The sequence below is a fragment of the Haliaeetus leucocephalus genome, unplaced genomic scaffold, assembly GCF_000737465.1.
Source record: "Haliaeetus leucocephalus isolate CR32 unplaced genomic scaffold, Haliaeetus_leucocephalus-4.0 Scaffold351, whole genome shotgun sequence".
Classification (NCBI taxonomy): Eukaryota; Metazoa; Chordata; class Aves; order Accipitriformes; family Accipitridae; genus Haliaeetus; species Haliaeetus leucocephalus.
The window spans coordinates 8072164-8099048 of record NW_010972787.1 but is presented as its reverse complement, the minus strand read 5'-3'; the positions used below and the strand labels follow the sequence as shown (position 1 = coordinate 8099048).

At 36.6% G+C, this 26885-nt stretch overlaps 1 protein-coding gene across 2 annotated transcripts in view; it reads right to left on the bottom strand.

Annotated features, from left to right (window-relative positions):
• Nucleotides 1-26885, bottom strand: part of NBEA (neurobeachin) — a 510633-nt gene that overhangs the window by 219896 nt on the left and 263852 nt on the right. For both annotated transcript variants that reach the window (XM_010572746.1, XM_010572747.1), the window contains 2 exons: nt 18973-19081; nt 15166-15332 (listed from right to left, as the gene is read on the bottom strand). In XM_010572746.1, coding sequence (XP_010571048.1) covers nt 15166-15332; nt 18973-19081 — 276 coding nt within the window. The remainder of the gene's footprint in view (nt 1-15165; nt 15333-18972; nt 19082-26885) is intronic.

Genomic DNA, 26885 nt, shown 5'->3' with positions numbered 1-26885 from the left:
TGAGCGCACTCAATACGGTGTCATTTAAATAATTTTCATTGATCCAAGTCTACAGGAAAGTTTCAGAAGGTTAGGCAACACCTAGATACTGTAAATGGAGGCCCATAATTGACTCTAAACTGAATTGCACTGACAATTGTGTTTAGGGAGAAATCTGAAGAAGGCGCCGCAGACCTCACAACTACAAATCGTGTAAACCATGTTACCCCTTCATTATTGCTGACTGGTTTAGAAAAGAAAAAGAAAGGAAGTTGTTATGTAAATATAGAGTAAATGTTGGAATATACCAGCAATCTTTCCCTCATTCACAAATTCAGGCAATGACCCTAAGAGTTTTGCTCCTTCTTGATCTGAACCGTAAATTGTGAAGACAGATCAGAGTTTAGAATCTCCATTAAGGAAATTAGTCCTTCCTGGAATTTCTGAAAATTATTCCAGCTCATAAAGGACTTCAAACTTTAATCTTTCTGCACTGATGATGGACTAGTAAAGCTTTTTGATTTTGTTGCTGATTGCCTTTTTTTACCATCAGAAGGAGAACAAAGCGAAGAGTGGTGAGCATGGTTACGGAAAGGGAGAAGATTCACCCCTTTCTCTTCTGCTCTCAGAATAATCAAAACACGTGCTACTACTTTGAAAGTCAGGCAGCTCAAAAAGTAACACAAATGCTTGACTGATACTTCATGGTTTCACTGTTAATGTCAGACATGAGAATAAAAACTGGGGAGTAAGGACCGCTGCCTCCAGATCCTTCCGAATTTGGTTGTCTGCCAGGTCTAAACTCAAAGGTTTTACAAAATGACTCTTCAGTCACACCTACAGCTGTTTCTCAGTCAGACAGTATTTGTCAGGTAGGATGAAAATCTTCCTTGCCCCTCCTTAATTTATCCACTCTAGGTGTCCAAGTGACCGCAATTTCTGGAACCACTATCATCATTCAGTTATATGTATGCCAATTATATCATTCACTGACCTTTATGCTTCTCTAATGTTTGTGACGATATTAGCTATGAATTTCTAATAGGGTTGAAAAAATACTAGCAGAAGGTATGTGTCTTGCTTTTACAACTGGTAATACCCACTGGTATAGGGAGAAAAACAATAAAAACTTCTGAGTATTAGAGCCAATGGACAACCTAAGAAGCCAGCACCCAGGAAACGATTATTTACTAAAAGCTACCTCAAAAGCTGCTTGTGATTTAACATCTTATAAATGTTTTGGAAACCATGAATGACAGCAGGAATCTGTCAAAGTTCTCTTGTAAGGGAATGTCCATTCTGGCCTTTTCATTTTTACAGCAGAGATTTTTCCTAAGGAATGTATGTCTTTTAGAAAACAGTAGCATTACAGCTTTACTATGGGGATTGTGAAAAATTTAATGAAAGAGTGGGAAAAGTAAATATATTTCTAATCCTAATACTAGAGAACAAGAATTTAGAAGTACATTTTTTTGCTTTTAGTGTATGCAAATTGAGAATTTGTTGATTACTTTTAAAGAAGTGGAATCCTCTAAACAAATATTGCATTGAGAGCACCACCCTTAGTAATTTGTCACTGTGTCACTGAAATAAAGGAGCTATTCTCCTACTTTCAGGATAGGACATTCCTAAGAAAAGATCTTTGTTTAAAATTTAGTAGTGTCCAGCAGAACCTTTTAAACTTCCCCAAACAGCTGGCAATAACACCCTTTCATAGCTTGGCTAAAGATTATCAAGTGATGCAGATATACAGGGAATACCATAGCCAGAACCCGACAGACGACCTGTAGATTTAGCTTCTGCAACACACACACTAGAAGAACTGATGTACCTGGCCTCCACTGGATGTCCATTCAGGAAGAAACAGGTCTGTTTCCTTCCAGGGAAGACAATATATGAAGATGAATATATATTCATCACCAAACAAAAGCAGCAACATACACAGTGTCATTAGTCCAAAAAGTAAGTTGAAAACTAAGCCTGAGTATATCTGATACACTAAAGGACCATGTACGCTAATGGAAAAATATAATTTGTATGTAAAAAGTAATTTCCTTGTTTTTAAAGACAATGGGTGATATTCCTCTAACATTACTGAATTGTACATGAATTCCAATCTGTCTTTTATACTAATTTTAATACTTTGGTTTTATTCCATCAGGCCTCAAACCTTTATAACACCTTCTTTGTTAAAATTGAACAGACAGTATAGTTTTCATTGAGGCCATTATCAGAGAAATTGGTGGCCAGTCCCACAAGTTTCCAATCAGTTTTTCTACATTTTTAATTCCAAGACTGTTAAAAATGAAAAGTAACATATACTTGGGGAACAATTAAACAGTTTGTCTGTCTGTGTCCTCTAAGAGTACACAAACAGAGAAATTCATTAACTCTTCATGATGATCTCAAATGCAAAGACTATTATGAAAGAAACAATTTTTTTCTTACTCAACCTTGCCTGGCATGTAGCCAAATAATGTGGGGTGTTTTTTTATTTTATCTCATGCTTCTCAGTGGTACTTAATTGAGATTAAATCAGAAAGGATAGCAGATTCCATTTTGTTCTGGTGGATACATATCACATCCTGCTCTTGCTCCTGCTGCTCTTTTTTCCTGACAGATTTCACTCAATTAATTTTCAGAGATTTTTAGCTCAACAGTTCAGTATGAAGCTCTACCACTGAAAATACTCTCTGAAGTTCACTAAATAAACTTCCTCTACTGTGAAGCTGTCATCAACTTTGAAAACATCACTTTTGATTCAAGAAAACACAAGAGGTTGGGCGGGGTACTATTCAGTGTAAAAGACTACAGTGTGCCTGGAAATAATGCATTGTTAGCTAATAGCAATTGGAAACTTGAATGTCTATACATTAAAAAAATTTTAAAAAGAACATTTTTTAATAATGCCAAAACAACACTTCCACTCACCATGAGGCAAATAGATCATGCTTTACTTCCCTCCATGTTTTCACATAGCACAAGATATATTATGCATAAAAATTAAGGCCCTCTTATGGCAAAGCCCAAAGGCTTTAGTAGTATTTCTAAACTGGGCCTAAGAGACGTCAAATTTAGCTTCCTCTTTATGTACATTTTTATTGCTTCCTACCATTAGTGCAAACATAACTTCTAGTAAATCATCAAAAGAAATTTCTTACACCTGAATCTTTCCTAGATTCAGATTGTGACTGTAACAAACCCAAAAAGCATTCTCACCCAATAAATATAATTTACTATCAGGAGAGAAGAGAAATAACAATGGGAATCTGAAAAATAAGTACCCTTAAATTTTAAGAAATAATTTCATTTTAATTTTTGTCTGTTGGCATTATGTATACAGAATATTTTTTAAAACAATGGTTAGCATTGTCAAATTGAACAGCAGAAGTACATGTGGCTTATGCATTTTTTGTGGATTTTCTAATAATCTAGACAATTGGATGGTTTGCTACATTATTGGGTTTTAAAATGGTTCAGCGCTATTGAATGTTTAAGAAATACTTACAGCATAAGGCAGTATATTCCTGAAGCTGAAACAATCATTAGACTCTGATGTTCATCTATTTTATTGAACTACCCGCAGGGAGCTTTATGGGCGTACTATCATGTCAAGGTCACAGGATTAAGTGAGCAGTGATGACAGTAAACAAGCCTTTTCTGTATATTCTACAGGGTTTTACTGAGTTACTTAAAATGCCATAAACATAAATAGTCTCCTATCTCTACAACACATCCATGACAGATGACTTCAAAATATAACACTCTTGAGCAATGGAGCTTTACAACCTAACCAGCAGCCTATATTATTGACAACAGATATCAATATACTGGGGAGCACAAATATTGGGAGAAGCTTGCATTCTGTCATTGTCAGATATTTTATGTCTGTAAGTGTACAAGAAATATATCTACATATATGTCAAACCTCTATGTGAACAGATATTACTGCTGAAAAAAACCCAGGTTAAGAAGAAACACGGTTATATAGAAAAAGTAAATGCTATAATAACAAATGTACCAAATCTATACAAGCCATGTAAAAACAGATAAAAACCCCAAACCTACGCAGTACTTTCAATACCAACTTGAATGATTTAATTACTCTTTAGAAGTATACTGTGCATTACCATATCTATTTTATCAATGAGGAAAGCAGTATAACCAAGTACAGCAACCTCCTTCAAGTCACGTGAAGTCTATGACAGACATGGTGCTCCTGAGTCAGTCAAAATAAACCTGTGTAAACTTATTTTTTCACTCTAAAAAAACTCAAAATAAAATAAAATTAAAAAAAACAAAAAACAAACCCAGAAGTGCCAATTGAAAGAGAAACATCTGCTGGGAATATTTTTCAGAAATCAGAAAAGTGAATTGTCTAAAGACGATCTTCATAGTATAGTATCTGTGAAAGTACAGACTGTGCTAACAAAATGCATACAGAAACACCAAACCCGAGGAACCCTCCAGCTAAGCTATATTAAGGTAAGAAGGAAGGGACAAGGCTCTGGTTGCTGGCCTCTGTGTCCAACAAACCATGAAACACTGAAAACACCTGAAAACAGGACCTCTTCGGCGGCGCTTCGGGAGCAGCAGTTGCACACACACTTGCCTATCACTACCCTGTAGTAACACTGCAGGATACAACTCCAAGCAGATTAGAAATTACTGCAGACAGAGTGCGAGGAGATAAAGTGAAATGGGCACAAGCACAGAGTATTTCTGGTTGATGGTAAAGGTGTGGATAGATGAAGGCTGTAGCTGATAAGGACACAACAGATACTGCTGAGAGGAGATCTTTGATTTCCTCAAAAATGGGACTATGAACCAAAACAAAAACCTGCTATGCAGAGATAAAAGATTTTCTTTTTAGCATCAGATGACCTGTATGATTGATGCATTGACTTAGGAAAGCTCTAAACTAGTTTGAAGGAGGATGATGTTGTACCACAGAGAACCCAAAATGGGAGAAAACTCATCTCGAAGGTTGATTTTTTTTTTTAACTTTGGGGGGGGAAGAGGGGAAGGAGAAAAAAACAACTGAGGAGACAAGAAAAATGGATCAGTCTATTACATATCTTAGCTGATTACACACTGCAATGAGGAAAATGGGCAATACAGGAACTAAGTCTTAGTATCCAGAAGATAAAACTTAGGCTGGCATCACAGAAGCTTGCCAAGACAAATCAGCGTTTGTTCCTGTGAAAAACAAGAAAGAGATACTTTTTGTTTAGCACATAATAGTTTACTTCCTCTGAATTTCAGAGACAGCCATGAAACATGTTTATTGAAAGTCTGGGCAATGTTAAAAGGAAAAAAAAAGGTAGTATTGCACTTTGAGATACAACAGAAAAAATCTCCACCACCACCTCTGAAAGAAGATGGAGACATGAGATATTTTAGGTTTTTTAAACAACTGAATGAAAAAAGACCAAGCTTGGTGGTAAAGGCCTCATGTATTAAAACTATAGACCTTAAAAAAAAAGAAGTTATAAAAAGATGTATGTTTTGTATACATGTGTATGCTAGCTTGAAAAGTAGTTTAAGTTCAGTAAGGTATTTTACATTTGATTCTGATTTTTTCATGAGAATATTTAAGAGGAAATATATCTAGAATGAAAATAATCACTGAGAGTTCCTATTTCCAAGGAAAAACATTAATGCTACAGAACAACTAAGTTTAAATCCCCCAAACTTAGAAAATTTCAGGAAACTGGTGGATAAACGCCTGTTCAAATAAACTTGCCACAATTTCTAAAACTGAAACTACATACACAACGGCAAACAATCCTGATGTGGAAGGAAGATAAAATATACTAAAACACCAATGTGGTTGTAATCAAGAGCTCTTTAATAAACTCACAAAATCAAAAAGGAAATGTAACAAGGAGAAAAAAAAAAGGAGGAGGACAGGGCAATCCCTGTCACTTACTTAGCAGTTCTTTGGAAATTTATGAAGGATAGGTGTGATTCCAGATGACTGGAAAAGAATGCTGTGTGGTCTTAAAAGGGGGAAAACACACTAAATGCATTATAATCTAATGTTTACCTTTGATACATGCAAAGATACTAGAAGAATTTATCAATCAGATAATTAATCTGAAACAAGTAATGTGGGTTTACTATGAACAAATAATTTCCTTCACACCTTTGCCATTTTATTTATTTGTTTATTCATCTATAGCATAATCAGAATAGCGATCTTTTAACACGAGAGTACTTACTGTTCGTATAGACTAAGAAATACGTTAACGGTCTAAGAGAGGAATACATGAATGGTTAAAACCTGGATTTTTTATAGTGAGTATCAAAGGTTCATGACCAGATTGGGAATGTTTTCAAGTGGGAGACTGTATGGGTTGTTTCCTGAATTCTGCTGTATTAAACACTTCAACTTTGATGGAGAATCAGAGAAAATCCACAATAAAACTTAAGGTGACAACAAGCTGTGAGAATTGTAAGTGTAGTGCGGGAGAATAATAATAATTTCAAAAAGTCTCAAACCCGTAAGATAAAAGAGAGAGACAACAGCCTTAAAAACAATTAGAAGCACAGATACAAAACAGCAAGTGATTGCCAATTAGTAGAAGGGAGTAAGAGCCTGCAGAGTGGTTCTGGAAAGTACTGACTGAGCCTGCAATCTCATTTTAGAATGCATCAGTAAAGCTATAGTGTAAAACAAACTGAAGTAGAGTTGTGCATGGTTGAGGGCTCACCTGTAATCAAGTGCCCAGATTACAGTACCTCTTCCTAAGGAAGATGTAGGCAAACTGCAAGGAATCTAAAGCAATACACCAACATTATACAAGCTATAGATAATTTAAACAGTAAAGGAAGACTGAAAAAACTGCATTTGTCTAGTCTGGAAGTCAACAGCCTGAAAGGACAGTATCAGCTTCCGAACACTTTGAGAAGGGCTAGGTTTAAAACCAGGTATAATTAATCTAATTTGTAGCAAAGAAAAGGATCCTATAATGCACAAGTGAATTCAACAATAAAGCTATCAAAGACATAGAACAGGTTTTCTCAGGTGTTTGCAGAATTCCACTCTCCCCCCATCAAAGAAAGGGGGATGCAAAGCATGTGATAGGGATGTACCAGACTACACCTGCCTTAGTGCCTGAGGATGACTTAATCTTCAGTTCCTTTCCACACTCTACTCTGAATGTCTCAAATTTATTTTACAAACATATGGTTGGACATAAATATATTTCAAATAAAAAAGTACAAGGCACATTAAAGTTTTTAGAGGAGGGGAATCAAAATGGGTCCACTGTGTTTTCACTTCTGGTTAAACTTTTCATTTCTGATGTTTCCAACAAAAATGTCTGAGAAGTCTGTCAAAACACTACATATGTTTCTCTTAGAAAAAGCCATTTTGTACAGCTTTGCACTCATATTCTGTAATCTACTTGAAGCATCACACGGGAAAGAATCCTGGAGTGTAATGGTACTACAACAGCTTACTGCGACTTAAAAATACAACGTTTCTCACCCATTCTATGTCACAAAATAAAGAATAAATCAAAGGATTTTCATTTCTGAGAAAAAAAGGCCTTCTTAGAAACATAAAACTTACTTTTTCAGAACCTTCTAATCTATGGCTTTTGTTCCTTTTTTATTCTTGGCTTTCTAAACTTACATATAGAGAAGATGGGAAATCCACTGATGTATTGCATAGCTATTACTAGATAGACACGGGAGAAAAAGTGAGAATCATGTGAGGGAAGTGTTATCTGCCTAATGAGAAATTCTTCCCTCACAGTTTCCACTGAGTTCCTACTTCTATCTAAATGGGAGGCAGGGAAAGAAGGAGTACAGATGCTAGGAACATTGTCCAATACCAGCAAAGGTTGGTCCAGTCTGCTGGTACCCACCGCAGAAGCTGTTTCCACTGCAAGAACTAGGAGGAAAACATGAAGAAAGGCAGCTGGACTTCGAAGCCCTACTGAGATGGGGAAACTTCAAAATCGAGACTGAAACTGCGATTCCTCAGGAAATCCTGAGCTGCAAATCCAAAGAGTCTCAGTGAGTATTTGATGGACCTGTCATGTCTGCTCGTCCTATCTTTCTATTTCGTAAGCACTCACTCACAGTGGAAGATAGGTTACAGGGCTAGATGGATGGCTGGTCTGAACCACTACGGCTGTTATGGTGACTGGTATCCTACAAGCTGAATGGCTGCATGTGCACATGCTAGCTCTATGGCTAGACTTACATGGGGGCAGAAGTCCCTCGCAGTTTGTTAAGGTTGGCCTTCCTCTTAATATATGTTTACTTTAAAATTCCCTTGTTACTGCTGCAATGAAAATATATATAGCAAAGTGATTGTATGCTATTTGGATTTGTATTCTGATTGCTGTTGCGGTTAAAGATTCTACTGACATCTAAAGTTCTGTTGTTCTAAAGCTTAAAGAAAAACATTGGCAAAACTTTCCTTTTTGAGTTTGCCATGAAGCAAAAGCGGAAAAAGAAATTTTAGGCAGAAACAGAGAACATGTTGAAGAGAAATGAAAAAAACCAGGGAAGAAAAAATAATTCTCTTACTGCAGAAGTAATAACGTGAAAGAAAATGCAGAGGCCTTCCTTCTTTAATATGAAATACAATGTATTGTATTTCCTAGAGATAAACAAGTCTTTCTGTAGAGCTGAACAAGTCTTCCCTGAGTACCGTGCGTTTCCCAACATTGGAAAACACTACCTCTTTCCAAAGAAAATATTTTCTTCTGAGGTTTCTTTCAGCTGTGGGAAAAATTCCATGGTGAACAGCACCACAGTGCAAAACAGCTGAGTAACCTTGCACAAATACAGAACTGAATAAATCTCACGTAAGCAAACTGTGCACGCACTCGTACAGCCCATCTCCAGTTATACAATACTCCTTTCTTGGCAGCTATCTCTATGCCGCAAATAGCATCCTACATCTAACGTCCTATTATTAGAAAAGGATACAGAATTATTCTATACCCCTTTTTCTGTCATGCTCGTCAAATGCCACAGCACCATTAGTAAGAGCTCCTTCAAATAATTTCTGCCTTCCATGACAGCAGTAAGCAACTGGGGGGGTGCGAAGGAAGAGGGTACGCAATGGGTAGGGGATGTAATATGATGGGTGCAGACCAGCAGGAGCAGAACAAAGCAGAAAGCATAGTAAGAAAGGTAAGAAGGGGATTGAAATAGTAAAATACTACAGAAGAGTGATCAGATTAGAAAAATAGTCTCATTCACATTTATGTTTAAATCCTGCTACAGAAGGGTGACTCATACTGGACCTAAAAGGTGAATAATGCTGACACATTTGCTGACCTCAAGGAATCTCAAGTAGCGCAGTTAATTAAAAACCACAGAAGACAGAAAAGCATTTTCTTAATGTTTTGTTGTGGTGAAATAATCTCAGAACTAAATATTTGGAACTTGTAATCAGGATAGCTAATGAATGAGCTGGAAATGAGTGTGCAGTTCCATCAGATCAGTCTGGAAGGATCTGTTCTGCAAAGAAAAACAGATTCCACCAATTCCAGAAATGCAGACAATTCATAGTTCTTACAGAGTATGTGGGGAGATGCAGAACCTTAACGGGCCCTCTTAACAACGGGCATGTCAAACACACTTCTGGATCCAGCAGCCAGGATCTGGCCTTACATCTTTTCCACTGTTCTAAAGCTCCCTTTGTAATTTATGTTAAAATGAGCCAGAAATGAATGAATGGCTAAACCAGACAAAGCCAATTTGCGGTGGGGGACAGGATCGGTTCTGTGTCTCTCTGAACCTCCCAAGACAGCAGCTAGTGTAGAGATGGAGTCAGAGCATGCCAAAGGCCGCCTGTAAGGGCAACGCCGCCTTACTAAATTCCTGCATTCTGGTCTCCCTTGCTGTAAACTGGAAACATTTGGTTTAGAAGCAGCGTCATCCCAGAATCAACGTATTGAACTGCCAAGCCCCACAGGCTCAGAAAAGGGGAGTTTTCCTCTTTCTGCTCTCCCCCCGGCCCCAGCAGAACCCAATCTCTGCAGAAGCACATGCCGTAGTGAGAGGTAAAACTAGCTGTCTGGCAAGAAACTTTTTATTTCCAGCCCGTCTCCCCAGACAAATTTGGTCTTCACCACAGAATGAGTTTGACAGCTCTGCCCTCCACCATGAATGATTAATTTGTTATGGGTGTCTAGTTTAACCAAAGATGGATTTGAACAGAAAAAGCCCTTGTATACTTGCTATTTGGTAAAGCTGCTTTAATGTAGGTGGAACCTCCTTCATCAAATCATGGAAAGCAAAAGAACCAAGTCTCATTTTTAAATGTCATTTTTCTCATTATAGTAATCCTCCTGTGTATATCAAAACTGATCATGTGAAAATATCTATGACAAGTATTTCATATTTAGATTTAGAACACAAACTGAAACTCAGAACTCTTTGTATTGCCCTAGATTGCCTTAAACCTAGCGAAACTGTAAGGTAGAGCTATATATACAGTATTCTCAAACAGAAGTTTTTAAAAAGTTGAGATATCTGATTAAACCAGGAAGCTGAAATAAGAGGATACTCCAAATAAATATGGTAACATATTATGGCCCAAAACACAGGCATGCATATGGCTGATAAGGAATTCAAACTGTGTGTACAGACAGGTTTCACTAAACTTTTTTTTTTTTTAAGAAAGATGTGTATAGGGAGAGAAGCAGATGGGGAGGAAGAGAAGCACCATATGAAGCTGACAGAGAAGACAGAAGGAAGCATATGTTGTGACATGAAGACTATAACCCTGAAAAAAGCTAAGGGTAAGTGCTGGCTTAAAGAAGCTTTGAACGCTAAGCTATGAAACACCCTGTTTGATTCTTCCTGAGTTCAAGGAAATAGGATGTTGCATATTCACTCTGAATAAGTGGCAATACATCAAAGAAATAACCAACTCATCAATTTCTCATCTGAATGGGAAAAACCTGCAGAATTCTAATTTTGGTAGAATGCTGAAATTAAAAAGGGAAAACCAGTCTGTTTAGGGTAAGCTATTATGAAAATACCTAAAAGTGTCAAATTGCCAAAATGAAGAAACCAGAATTAGTTTGGCTTAAGGACACAAATGGGATTTACAACAAACTAAAAAGATTTATTTTGAAATTTATTATTCTTTGTCTGTGATATGTAGAAGAAAATAAGATGATTCAATAATTTCCTTTTGTTGTAGAGGAGTTGATGCTCAAACCTGCAAGAAATGGAGCAAAAGAACTTTGGTTTTCACTTTAAGAGGTGAAGGGAAAATATTTGTGAAGGAGGAGAGAAGTTAACACTGATAAGCAATATAAAATAAAGGTTTTTTTCCAAACTGTTAATTACCATTTTTAGACAGAAGGAGATGAAAGAGTAGACAGGTTCTCAGACCAACTCAAACTGTACTGATTGATTAACGTATGGACAGGGATAGATTGTACAATGGTACTGTGTTTGTAGGCATTTATTCAAGTGGTGGAGCACTTGCATATAGTTAATTCCTCCTTCATAAATGAATAGCTAATTGAAATGCAAGTCACCTACGATGTTATTTTTAATTCAACTATCTTTATGTAACTATAATCTAACTTAGAATTGAAAGTTTCATATGGTATTTTGTTGACTCACACCATTCAACTTCATTCTTGTTTCTTCAGACATTTTGAGAAAAGTTTATGATAATATATTAAAAATTCATAATTTACAAGTACTATAGAATTTCACTCATCACACCCCTTGTTTTTCATCCCAGTGCTGTTTCTGTGTTTCTTAATAGTCTATTTGTTTCTTAATAACAAAGAGTAAACTTTGTGGCACCTACAGATTAAACACAGTAAATGCTGGTTGCTGCCTTCTGCAAAAACAATACACGCAGATGCAAAAGCTGGGGATGCTTACAAGCAGTTTGTGGAGCTTGTAAGGAAAAATTTTCTCTACAGCTGGGTCATATTTCACAAAATGAGACTTTAATATTTTATAACATGAGCACCTATGTCAAAGAACCTTAAAATTGTTCTTTACCTTGCAGAGAGACAAACCAACCCACATATAGATGTACTATATGCTACAATTATCAGTAAATCAGTAGCTGCAGACTGTGTATGTGATAGAGAATTGAAGTTTTTAAGAACCACACTCACCCCCCCGCCCAAATATTTTCTTACCTATCTTACCCATTTTGGTCGTCAAAAGGCATTGCTATTGCCCAAGTATTTACCATGCAGAAGTGGTTGCTTATTTCTTTCCCTGCCCCTTCTGGGCCTGAGAACAATATCCTAAATTCACCATTTCAGCGAACGGTCTCCAGCTCCCACGGGGACAGGAGACCAGCAGTGTGTGCCTTCAGAACCAGGAACGCTCTCCCCAACAGAAATGATGGAATCACTACAGAGGTCTACAGGCCTGGAGTGTCAACCTATTTTTTTTTTTTTTTTTTAAGTAAGTCTGTGTTCCAGTCAGGCTGTATCTCCTGGGGCACAGAGAAGCATCGGTTTATAAAGAGACTGCTAATGTTGTAACTGTTTGTCAGGAATTAAAAATGGAGACTTGAAGCCTGTTGTGTCTCTTGCTGGTCAAGACTAAAGGCAGGTACAATTTTAGAACGCATCTCAACTTCCCTCATATAAAAAGTATTGGAGGAACTACCTAATTACCAGCAGTTTTTGCCTTCTGTGCCGAAGCAGTTCAGCGAGACCCCACTCTACTTTTCTGCACTTGCAGAAATTTTTTAATTCTGCCCGCTGAGAACCAGTGACCTTGGTCCTTAACGAGGCTCGGCAGGTCAGCCACCGGGCCTCTCCCCCTGCCTGCCGCCATGCCAGGCCTCTCCAGTCAGAGTCTGCCAGGGCTCGTGACGGAAGGTGCCCTTGGGTGGCGGATCACACAGCTGCCGCGGCACCCCTGAGGCCATTTGCTTCCTGATCGTCTCCTGCAGACTGGGAAGCCCACTTGGAGACCTCATGGCGTCTCCATGTCCCCTCTTCTCTGGGTGAAGCAGCAGCCCGTGGCTAAAATACCGACCAGGCCGGCAGCCGCACCGAACATGGCGAGCGCCGAAAGGAGAAAGCGGCCCTGCAAGTGATTGAGAAGCAGACACACCGGGGAAGCGGCATGACAGGAATAAAATAAAGAGTTTCTTTTGTCTGATGTAAGAAATCTGCTAGGTTTGTCAGAGGTGTCAAGCTGCTTCATGGCCCATCAAAAAGTATCATGGACTGAAGAGCAAAAAAAGCCGCAGCGGTGGTCTGTTGCCGTTTAGGATGCCATCAACAATCCTGGAAAGGAAAGTTATCTGGCCCAAAGAAGAGATGGTCTCCTGAAAAAGTCAGTGACCAGGAACTGATTTAAGCCTGCAAAGTGTCTGCAGCCATTCACGAACTTGAGCAACAACATTATTCAACAATTCAAAGACATTCAAAGGACTGAAAATTGCGCTTATTTTCATCAGGTTCAAGTCTCCAGATACACAGCTTTAAGCCTCAACTAGAGATAACACGAGTGTCCATTATGGAGCAAGGCTGTTTTGAATTAACCGTATCACAATCATCTACTAGTCATTTTTGTAATTGCCACCAGGATGTCTCTGGTGTTAGACTACAGAGTTTCTGTAGGACTGTATTTCCACACTTCCTACCACCTTAAAAAATAAATACAACTCCATCACCATCCAGGAAATAGGGATTTTTTTGGAAGATATAAGGATGATGAACATGAAAAATTTCATTTTTTTTAAACACTGCATAACTGCAAGAACCAACTAGAGAGAATTACAAAAAGAATGAACGGTATATGTGGTATTTATTAAACCTTATTACTGATGTGTCAAATTTATTACTTGGCAACTTTTCTAATAGGCTTAAGCCCTAGATATGTATTCAAGCTAAATCCAAATAGATTTTTTTTAAAGAAAATATTTATCTAGAGAAAAGTTTTCGTATTAGTCTGTCAGTCTCAACTAGATTTTTACTGAAAAGGGTTTTCAGAGCTAAAATGGAACTTCCTGTTCTGCTCTGCCTGACTCGGAGCAGACTTAAACATGATTTAAGTAGAAAAATCAAGCTGTAAAAATTTGGATATTTGGGAGCAGAACTTCTTTGATTTCTCTTCTTTGAGCTGTTCCGCTCTGAATAAATAATCACATATTTGTGGCTAGAATGCACAAAGAAGAAAGAGACTTGGCGGTCTCTAGTTTTGCAGACAGGGCACTCACATGGCAGACCCAGGCTCAAGACCTTGCTGTGAATGAAGGAAGCAATTTCAGCTCAAGTCTTCCACATGAGGGTGAGCACCTGAGCCACTGGCTGTTCTTGTGACTCGAAAGAGCAAGGCTCTGGGTTCTGGCATGATATATGAAAATGTTTCATTTCACCTCTGTGTTGAATAGAATGAATTTTTAAAAACAGGTCTCAATACAGCTCTGACTAAAACCTCAAACACTATAATATCACTTACATACAGTAGAAATCATATATTTTGGATCTATTTACTTATCTACTTATTTATTTAACAGGAGAACCTGCAGAATTGAGCTGCTCTTTGGTTATCTTCAGCTTTGCACACACTACATTTAAGTACGATGTAAGTTTTGCTTCAAGCATACAGACTTTGACTGTGTGTGGCTGGCACTGACTACTGGTTTGTTGTAGAAGAGTTAAAATTTACCAGTGGATCTTACCAGTTCATTAGTTGCATAGAAAAAGCTATAAACAGAAGAAAGCATTAGACAGCAACTCAAGTGACCTGGTTCTGCTGGTTATTCTAATACTGACTTACTCTACAATATCAGAGAAGTCATTTTGATTCTCTCTTCTTTATTTCAGGCTTCCTCTGTCGATGTCTATATGGAAATCTCTACCTCTCTCAATATGTCATTCAGAACACTCCACTCCGATTCTAATACTGGTAGGAGCCTCAAAACCTACTGACATACTAACAGTAAAACTGCATCATAATCAACAAATACCCATTACAATTTACTTAAAATATGGTAAAATACTATGTTCGCAGCCTATAAAGAAGTTTGATCTGTGAATCTCTAGCAAAGAGGACTTCTCGAGAACCAGCTGAAGAAAAGACTAACAGAGAAAATATATTTTAGTAATACTAGCTTCTAATACATTCATATTTCAGTTATACAATGACTACTTCTCTTAAACTTTGAAAGTAACATTTAAAGCCACACATTTTATGTTTGCAGCTTACCTGTGAGAAACAGCTCCCCAGGCACCATGCTTATTTGTTAGTATGTTGAGTATCTTCTGTTTCAGCTGGTTGGCTGTAACGTGATCTCGATGCTTAGCAGCACTGATAAGGTGATCACACATCTTCTCCTCCTCTCTTCTGTCAGCAGCATACTGAGCGCACTGCGACTAGGAATGAAAGTATATCTACTTCATAAAAGATAGGCTATTTAGAGTCACCTTAAAATGATTATTTACTAAAACTCTTTAAACATGACAAGAATTCATGAAAATACTTTTAAAAGGAGTAGGACACACCATTCAATTGAAATGGTTCTACTACTATATATATCCACGGGAAAATTGAAATATCAAGGGCAAAGACAACAGAATTGCAATTAAAAACATTTAGCTATACATCTCTGCATCTATACGTATGACCACAGATATGCCTTAAAAGTTGGTCTTTATTTGTAAAAGTTTCATGTGTTCTCAGGTATAAAATACAGGTATAACATACATAGCATAATATACAGGAAAAAAATACGTACACTGGTTTTGATTTTTAAATTGCAATAAAACCTACAATTAAAAAGCCATTTGATAATTTTATTGTTATGGATGCTAAAGAGAAACACTTTTAACTATGAAATTAAGGAGTATATTTTCTATTTCATATCACAACGTGAAAAATTTTCATAACATACCACCACTTCTAAAAAACCCTAATGGTTAAAAACTGAAAAAGATCTAATGTTTTCTTCATGTTTCCTTTAAGAGACAACTAGCTCTAAAAATAAATGCTGTGGCTATTGACCTTCATGCAAATTTGTTTCTAACACTGTCAAAACTCTGTAGTGCACTTTAGTTTTGATAAATCCTTTCTTTATGTATAATAAGCTCAATATAATTTTTCCACTTCTTTTCTCAAAATCATATTCAGTTCAAATTCAATTTCTCCTCCTAGTAAAGATCCTTTCAAAATGTCTAAACAAAGCAAATGTAGCCATACTAATTAAAATAACTCCATTGTAAGTATCATTTTCTATGTATAAATTACAAAGGCTAGATTATTCTCAAAACAGCTAATTTTAAAATCACCTTTTAAGAGGCATTTTTGCATGCATAGTTATTGTGTACCACTCTAGAACATTTAATCAACATTCAGTGCTGTAATACAGCACTGAATAGAATCCTATTTTCTAGTATTCAAAAGAGCAATTAAAATTAAATTAACCACATACTAAATTGTAGTTTATTCTTCATATTTCTGCACACTACCCTTTTAGTACAGATCACGTTAGCATTCAGTAAGATTTTAACAGTGGTCTTTCCACTGTGTTACAGCCATTATTTCAAGTGATCTAGCTGGAAAAGAACAATTGTTACACTAATTCATAAAGGGTTAATTCATTTTTCAATTTATCTTCTTGTACAGGGAAGCACCAATTAGTACAATGATCTGCCTTAGTAATGAGGTTAATATTTCACCAGCTCATTGGACAGTAAAATTAAATTTTCATTTTTCTTCCTGAACAATTACAAAGGTTAACAAAATGAAAGTTAACTGCGAAGCACCCATTCCAGGAGGAATTTCCCTGGCCCTGACTGCAACTGGAGTCACGGGATAAAATTTAGATGCCGGTCCATGGCCTCCCCACTACACAGGTGACACGGTAACTTGGTGCAGCTTGGGCCAAATAATTTCACCCATAATGATTCAATTAAGTTTTAAAAGGTAAAAATAAAATAGCCACTCGCTTCTCTGGCTGATTAACATGTACTAAAACCCAGAACATATACCAATACAGCTTATTAAAACAAAATGACAGATTTACAATTATGCAACAGAAAACTACCAGAAATCTCTTTGTCCCTACTACTTTCAAGTAGGGTGAATAATAAAATGTTCCATTATATACCTACCATTATTAAAGACAATATAGAAAACATTCTTTCAGACTTTAACCATCACCTTATTTAAGTACATCTGAGTTTCATATTTAACACAGGCTACATTTCATAATTTTCTTTTATGACCTGCAGATTTTATCTTACTCATCTACAATGTGTAGCTGAGGTTTTTCATGTGACAAAAATAATGAAAATTTTCATATATGAAAAATGTGTTGGTTTCTTTACCAGACAATAAGACTGACTTAAGGGTATTCCTTTAGGGAATTTAGTTAATATTCTAAATCCTATTTGCTAACAGAAGCTGGAAGTTAATTGAATATTCTCATTTTGTCTAGAGTTCTGACAGATCTTATACCTCAATGTATTCTTCAAAGAGCAGATAACTCAATCTTCTATTGTCATCTTAGGTTACTGCACGATGCTCTGATAAATATCAAATGTTATTTATTGTTGAGGCAATATGAAACTTCACTCTGACACACACTTAATTGTAAATGTGATTTTATCTAAGTTCAAAATATCCAGTATATGCTTGGTAATAAAGTTGTTGCAATCCCATATGACAAGCGTCTGCTGTCTGCTCTGACAAAATGAAGTAAAGGTTATGTGTATCCAAAATGACAACAGATATCTCTGGGTCTCACACTTTTCAGCTAGGTCAAGGAGCACAAGAACTAGTACATCAAAGTGCACATTTAAGAGAGCTGTTTCAAGGAGATAAAAACCTCATCAAAACTAAGATTACTGGATCCTATTTCTAGCCACCAGGTGCTTGGTGACATTTTCTGACAGATGAATAAATTGATACAGCTATTTATTATCATCAATACTAAGTCAGTCTATCTTAATACTAACGTTAGGTCACTTGAGCATTAAAATATGTGGAAATGTATGTTTGTGCATATATAGTTACATATAAACAAATATATGCAAGCACACACAGGTTTGGAAGTAATAAAAAACAGTGATGCTGAAATGTTGTACAAAACACCATAAGAATGCGAAAACCTATTTGATAAAGCAATGTAAAAAATGAAATTTTAACTTTACTCCATCACTTCCACGTGAAAATTTTTTGAGTAGGAACAAAATTAATCCTGAAGAAATAATCAGAAAGCTGTTAGACTGAACACATTTTAAAAACAGGTTTTTGTATATATGTATCATTTGCAAGCAATGTAATTTAAATTGTATACTGCAACACTCATTGATGAAAAAAGCAATTGAATGTTGATGCCTTTTAGGAGTAAGAATTACAGATGTTAAAGAGTTATGGGAGTCAACTGCTCTGTTACTTCTTCCAAAACTTAAAAAGAATAGACATTTTAAACACAATCTTCCTGTTAGTAGTTAACGATTCCTAACTAGCAAGAAAGATATGCAATACCATATTTCAGTATATAACTTATAGCAAGTAAATGTTCTAAAGTGCTCCAAAATGCAAAATGTTCTAACAAAATTACCTTAAAATACTGATTTTCTTTAACAAATTATTTCTATTCCTTATTTTTTGTGAAGTGCCACAAGTGTATTAATTACTTTTCTTTCTTACTGAACTCACATATACTGTTGATAATATCCAACAAAAATAATTACTAAGGTGATTTGCATGACTATTTGCAATAAATCAGAAAAGTTCTTTGTGAACCTAAGGGTCTGCCATATCAGTTGAGACATTCTGATTAAGGGATTTCTTCAAGCTGTAAATATTTTCATGAATTTCAGTGAGGAGATGAGAAATTAAACCCATTCCTTGTGTTTGACATTTACCAAACTTTTAAAAACTAGTATGAAATGCCTTCAATGTAAATTTCTTTCTTGGAAGAAAAAAAACTTTACTGTATGGGGTTACAGTCTAGGTGACAACTGAGTGAAAACAGAGAAACAGAAATGCACCAACTCTCAGGCTTACCTCAAACTCAGCATGCTTGTGGACATCTTCAGCTCTTTGTCGGTTCAATATAAATTCTGCTTCATTTGCGACACGTACTATATGGTCTTTCATCGCATGACACAATAATCTAAAATAAGAAAAATCAAAATCAACCTTTGTATCTGAGGTACTTCAAATAAGCTATTTCAGCAGATTTAATTAAAATGGAAAAAGTTAAAATTAATGAAACTACTGTAATGCAACTGCCAATTAGTTGACATAAAAAGTTTAATTTTACCCAAAATTTTCTGCATTTGTGAAAGCACAGACAAATCATGTTATATGGAAAAAGTTTGCTATTTATTATTGAAGGGAAAAGTTCTTTATGGATGTACTATATTTCAAGTATGTTTTTAACAGCAGTCTCAATATGAAAATGAATACTATACTATTATTAAAAAACTAGACAACTGCTTAAACTCTTATTGATACCATTATATCATTAAATATAAATATTCCATTTTCAAAGTCTTAAAAAATCATGAGATTGCAGAAGATTTAAAATTCTATTAAAATTGCAAAATAATATAAGTATCTCTTAAATGTTTTTCAAACGCTGGAGTGAAAAGTACATCATGTTTCCAAGTTTTCATGGCATCAGAACTAGACAAATCTTACTTAAAAAGAAGGAAAAAATAGATTAAGATTGGACTGAGACTGAGGATGTCAATCAGACACCTTAAATTAAGACTCTTGTAAAGACCACCAAACACCACAAGATACATAATAAAATTGCAGCATAAACAACGTTGTGTTGTTAATAATGCTGATATCTTTTGGGCAGGAAGAATGGAAGCAATTGCTTTCTTGTCCCTACAGTCCATATCTGAGGTTGTCCGCTCTATTAAAAATTGCTTTGCTCTTCTTGTCAGCAGGGAGGAAATATCTTTCAGGATGCAAAGATCTGACAGGTCTGTTTAGGATCAGGAAGAACTGTTCCTCTTTGTGTCAAATTGCCATACAGTCTGGGATTTTCCTTCTTGCAGCATCAGGGAAACACATTTGATTTCAGAGATTCTTATATTAAGAATGTGAAATTTCTAGCAAATTCCACCTTAAGGTTGGTGTCTGGTGCTTAGAAGTGCCACAAATGAAAGTCGTGATTATTAGAAATGAAAACCATGATTATTAGACCTTATACCTATAAGATGGAAAGACGTGAACTCTATTCCTGCCTCCTTTGGTGTGTTCTACCATCTGTGAAGGAAGGAAATCACTTACCCTGAGCTAATGTTTATTATGGGTCTGTGGCATGGGAAGACATAAATGTTGGGGCCTCTGTTTGGAGATAATGACAAACGAGCTTGGATCAAGGTTTCACAGTGGACATTCATGCTTTTAATAAGCCTTTTTATTATATCTAACCCTTTGCGGTTCTTGAAAGCAAAAAGTTTTTGGCAAACTATAAGCTGAAAGACTAAAGTTGCCTCTGTTGTAGTCTTCAAAATTTAGCTTTATTTTTAATCTACCCTGCTGGAAGATATGCTTTAGTATTTTATTACTGTTAAGTATTTTATTACTGATAAGTGTTCAGATTTTTATTGTTTAGAGGTAAGTGTAGACCTGCCCTCGGATACGGCTTAGGAGTGAGCATTCATGACTTCAACAAGCTTTTCTAAAATGAGAAAATACTAGAAGTAAGTGTTTAACATCTCCAATCAAATTTTGCATCACAGGTCTTCCTGAACTTTTCCATATGACATTAATGGCCTGGAAGCAACTGGCTAGGATTTCAAAACTGAACACAGAGACTTCAAGTGTCTACTAGCTGTACATCCCTTCCTGAATGAATAAAATATTGAATAAATGGAGCACAGTGCAAATTCAGTATCTTTGAGCCAGCTGTGGTCCAGGCAGGATTTCTAGTTCCAAATGGCTTTAGGTGAAATCAATAGGTTTCGTAGGCACTCCCTGTCACCAAGAATTTGGTGAGAAAAGATCGATACTAACTTTGACCCACTGGGTTTATTATTTGGGACATCTGGGCATGGTTTTTATGCCTCAAAAAACAACCTAAGCTGCCTCTGTTCATGAGCAATGATAAATACATACTATCTTCATCTTAGTTGTATTTATCTGTAGTAAGAATTGTCCACATTCTCTGTGCCCATTTATGCACTAAAACACGTCAAAGGGACTTCAAATAGATTTCCAGAGAACGCTAATTTCCACAAGTTATAAATAAAGCTCTTTCCAGTGCTCAGAGAAAAGATATATATATATATATATATATATAAAAAAGATAAAAAACAAAATAAAATCTGTTGACACTAGCCTCTGGTGCTTTACAGAAAACGAAAACGTGCAGCAGATGATTCAAATCAGCTGGCTGGAACTGCTGGTGATGCCAGCTGTACCTCCCAGCCCTCTAACGGACCTTTCTGCTCCAAAGACTAAGAGACCTGATGCATTTGGGAACAACTTCAGAGCTGCTGCAGCTTTTGGACAGCACATTAGGCAAACTAAGCCAGATTTCAGGTAACCTTGAAATACTGCAATTCTTCAGGGTCCAAAGTCAAGGAGATGACAAATAAGAAGGGACCAAGGAATATGCCTGAGCACTGGGTCCTGACTGCCTACAGCTCTCAAATCATTAGCTTGGCCCCCGCTCATTTTTTGGCTTGCTCTAACTTCCATCCAGAAAATGTATAGGCATGGTCCAAGGGACAGTTCGCTGAAGACACATCGATGCGACTGAATCAACTTAAACTCCCTCCAATGTTGCCCAAGAATGTTCTGCAGGTGTTTTCATACCAGACCCCAGCACACATAGAACACATCATTCTAGTGGGTAGCCTTCATGTTATTCCAAACAATCTGAACTAAACAGACAAAATAGTAATCATATCTTAAAGTGAAACAGGAACTGTACAGGCTTCAGGGAAGAGCTGGACTAAGTGCTACGTAGGGTGAATGAAGACACTCTGCTCTAGCAGGTGCTCACCTTAAGCAGTATGAACATAGGCCAGTCCAGGCTATTTGGTTTTATTTAAAACTACAGACATACCTGCTCTCTTCCTTTTTGTTTGTTGTCAAAAATCTTATCTATGGGATATTTCAGTGTTATTTCAACTGTGTCTAGCCACTTTTTTCATGCACTCTCATATTTCTATCACTGATTGTGATTTCTTCAAAAAAAAGATGAAAAATTGTTTGCATGGTAGTCAGCACATTGGGATTATGACAAAAGTGAGGCCACAGCCTATCAACACTATATAAATCATTAAATAATATTGTATCAATGTGTGCTAATAAGGGACATACTGTGATTCACTTACCTTAGGTGCTTGTATGCACCTAAGAGAACTTCAAAGACTAGGTAAACTGTGCTTTTGCATCTAGAAGACCATTAAGAATTACACTAGTCTTAAAATCGCTTGCCAGAAAGACAGACTTTTGAAAAAGAGAAGGGTTAAAATCTAAGCCATCATTTAGAAATCTTGCATGCTTCTAAAAGAAGCTTTGGCCTGGATGTTTTGATTTGTAAGTGCAAGGATGGAGGGCAGAAAACAGAAGCATAATGTGTCATCTTAGCTTTGAAAGGAAAGGCAGCTACTACAAGGTCAGGGAAGCAATGCCTTACAGAGGTTTTTTGCAAAGGAACTTGCTTATGTGCTGGATGTACTTGTTCAAGGAAACTTGCTACTTTTTGAAATACAAAAACACTACTTAAAAAGAATTTTTTGGTACTGATTTTTTCTTCTCACGGGAAGTTATCCTGTATTCTCAAACTATACTTCTACCAAGTAAAAGATGGCAAAAGTGCTATTACTGTTATATCTGGATTAAATCATAGCCAGCTCACCCTGGTTGAACCTCAAATTCATACAGGCACAGCACAACACAGCATACTGTCGTAACTGGGTTACACCTGATGAACGTGCGTGGTAATGTCATCATCCTTTGAATACTTACCAATTTATCTAAAACCTTACTAACTCAAACACATGGATGGCATAAGATTAAAAAAAAACAAAACAAAACACGAAAGAAACCCCCTCAGACTTTTCTGGCATGAGAAAAAGTGCTTACAACTATGTTTAGGATTCTCAAAAAGACCCCAATAGAAATGATTCAGAAAGGATCCCAAACCAGGAAAAATCTCACACTCAGTAGTATCAAAGGCTGCCAGTATATATATAAAAAAATCTCCTTTCACACACTGCAAATAAGAGAAATGAACAAGGACCTCTAGGTCAGCAAATTCACTCCTTCACTGCAACATGCAGCTATGTCATACAAACTCTTTCATAAACTATCTTTAGTTTATGAAAGGCATTTTCATGAAATCTAGCTCATGAAATGTCTCTTCAGTTTATGAAAATGTGAAGAAGTTGCTTGCTTCCAGCACAGCTTTGGAAGGTCCTCTGAAGGTTAGACCCCTTTTACTCTCCAATCCAAATGTATTCTTCAGCTTTACTTTTATGCAAGTGTTGCCTTTAGGTTTACACAATTCTTCCTTCTGTTGACCTTCTGATATATCATCTATCCCTATTTTACTAGATTAAGTAAATGAGCTCTCTGACTTTTTGTATGGTGAAACAGTAAAAGAGATTGCCTGATTTTACATTTTCTGCAACTGCACAGCCAAAACTGTCAGCAGTATTCTAGACAAGTTATAGTCACTATTGACATACTAACACTAATGCTGACTTATTTCAATGGAAACACCTTTTCTGATGAAATTTTGGAATTGTGTTTTCCTTTTTCTTAGCCCTATATTCTATGATTTTGTACAAGAAAATTTCAGTGATGGATTGATCTTTTACCTCCTCAGACATTTCCAAAAGATGAACCAACAGTCTAGCATATATTCTCAAGAATGTGCACTCCATGTACTGTTACATTATAAAATCTTTATGTACCATATTACATTGTATAATATTTACATTAATGCAGGTTTGACACCCACTCAATATATCCTGATTGATATTTCAGTCATCTGCCCAACTGTTTCTCATCTGCAGATTTTTATAGAGCACTCCCTTTTGGGGAAAAGTCTATCCTCTGCATCTTTCCAAAACCATCATCCTGTACTGGAGTAACCAATCCAAGTAAGAAGGAGGTCGAGGCACAAAATGCATATATACTTGCTAAACAGAGGGAAGATCTGAAGTTTGAGAGCAATACCATTTTTACACTCCTTTGGAAATAAAACATGTTCTTTAGTGAGATCTCCTTATCACTGACAACTGAACATTTGTTGTGACTGAATTATACCCCCTGTTCTCATTCACCCTTGTAAATCCTCATCCTGCCTTAGTAAGCACCACCCTCAAAAGACCTAGTAGATAGATTGATGCTGAGCCTGTGATGAATCAGGCCTTCTGGTCATCTTTATTAATCTCTACACAAGTAGTCCTCCCAAAGGGCTAAGGAATTGTATGAAAAGTGTCACCACAGGCTGGCTGTACTTTTTATAGTGTTTTCCAGTAATTCATGATTTACCAAAAGAAAAAAGGCATTAACCTAGAATAATGTTTGGCTTTATCCTGTGTGACCTTTTCTTCAGTTGCACCACTGAAACTCCTACCAGAATTGAAGCCAAGTGTGCTTCTGTGTCCTTCCCCAGCTAAGCTGATCTCAACCAGGATCTGACAACCAGCAAAAATCTTACCCCATTTAAGCGGCAATTCTTACCGCATAAGGCAGAGATTAAAAACGGACTTGGTAACTTACGGTTTCTCTTTACCAAGACAAGCTTGATTTCTATTAATGCCCACAGCTAAAACTCCCTTACTAGGAAATGGGTTTGATTTGTTTTTAGACTGAATCAAAGGAGTTTCAGTAAGGAATCTACCAACAAAGCAGTCTGAAATCTCTCCTGACTCAAATCCTGGTATACCTCTATGGGGAAATGAGCTTTCTGTACAGATAGCTGTGAAGTTTCCAGCTGAACATACGGAAAATGGAAGTAAAAACTAGAATTAAGATATGCTGGTACTTTAAAATAAGAATGACAGGGATTAAGTATCTGTAGGAATAAAAGTAAATGGCAGGCTCTCCTTTACCTAAATATCGAAGAGTTTCACACTCACAAGTGAGAGCAGACTGGGCGAGAGTACATCTCAGGACATGTCCATTCATAAATATGAATTATTTGCAAATGTTGTTTAGGAGTAGGTAAGAAGTTATTCTAAATCAATGTGGCTTGCTTTCCTGAGTTCTGTCCTCAGCAAGGTTACTTTAGAAGTCCAGAGTGCTTACAGGTTAAAGGAAATTGTGAAAAAGTACATGTAATCAATCAGAAGCCCCTGTTTTTCAGATACTGGGGTTTAAAAAGGCTGGATTGCAGACTTCCACATTCCAAGAATTCATCCAGGTAAATAGCCAGAGCCTGGGAGAATTATTATTATTATTATTATTATTTTTAGAGTTTTGGAAAGAGACAGTGATAAGACTATACCCAAACTGTCTTGGAAACATGTGAAAAACATAAAATGTTTGCAACACATTTAGATGTGGATTGGGACAGGTTGTGACAACCAGTGCTGTTTATACATCTATCAGAATTGAAAGATGAAAACTCGTATCTCACTAACTATTCTAAACTGACTTTGCTATCCTGTACTCAGTTCTTCCTGGTAATAATCTCACACAGAGAGAAAGAAGGCTCATAGCTGTTACGCTGCTAGATAAAACAACTGTGCTTATGTTACCCAATCTTTCTTTCATTTGAGATAAACTAAAAAAGCAGATCATTCCCAAGCAGCAATTTTCAAAACAGATTACAAAATGAACATTTGTTATAATTTAGCTAAGGTCTTGTTTCCTCTACTCATTCCTGAAGTTCTGCCAACTCACATGTCCAGGGAAACAGATGTTTCTCTGACTTACTTTCATCAGATGCCCATAGCTTAATTTTTCCAAGAAGCAGCCTGGAAATATGCCACTTTTTCACCAAACACAGTTGTTTTGACAATTATTACTCTTAATGGCATTCATAAGAAATGAAACCTATCGTTGCACTTAGTATCTATTATAGGATTCATAAACTGGTCTAACTTGAAGAGTTTGAAGTTCTACAAGATGCAGTACTGCTATACATACTTTGAAAGTAAATTCCTATAAAGTTTAGAAGGTAACGTCTAACACAGAGGTCTGATTTCTAGCAAAAGGGCAGTGATGAAGAATTTACTAGAGAAAAGTTTGAAATTATAGCATGCAAAGACTGGCTACTGGACTACATCATGAGCACACTGGCAAGATAAAACTTCATGTAGGGTAACTATTAATGTTTCAGAAACCCCACAGAAGCTTAATGGACTCAGAGTTGACAATGAAGAATCTATTCCAATCTGCATAAAGATTTTCTATTTTGCATAAGAATTTTCTAAATCAAGAGGAATCTCTTTGAAAGAGTGACCAGCCAGTAAAGACACAAGACCAGCAGTTACAACTGAAATGGCCTGCATCTCACAAGGAGCCTCCCCTTTGAGATATGACTGGATCAGACAAAGCTAGAAGGTGAGAGGATGCCTCAAAACCTCTAACAGATTAACAGAACTCCAGGTGTCCTGACGCCACAGGTACATAGATGGTTACCATAACAATGTATGCTTTGTCTCACACAACCTGACTATTAGTCTGGAGGTAGGGCAAGGACAGCTGTAGTAAAGAATATGAGATTATAAAAAAGCACATCTAGCAGGGACCTCAAGCTCACACCTCAGCTAGAGCAGAAATACAGACATCCAGTGTCCAGCTTTATAGAAGTATCTATAACAGGAATCCTCTACCGATGGAAGATGACATTTAGGATGAATTTCCATAAAACAGCCACTCACACTTGATAACGGATTCATCCAATCAAAAAGTTATACTTGGTGAGGGTGACCACACAGCAACAGAATTTGGTTACATCTGTCAAAGACAGAATAATCAAACACCTT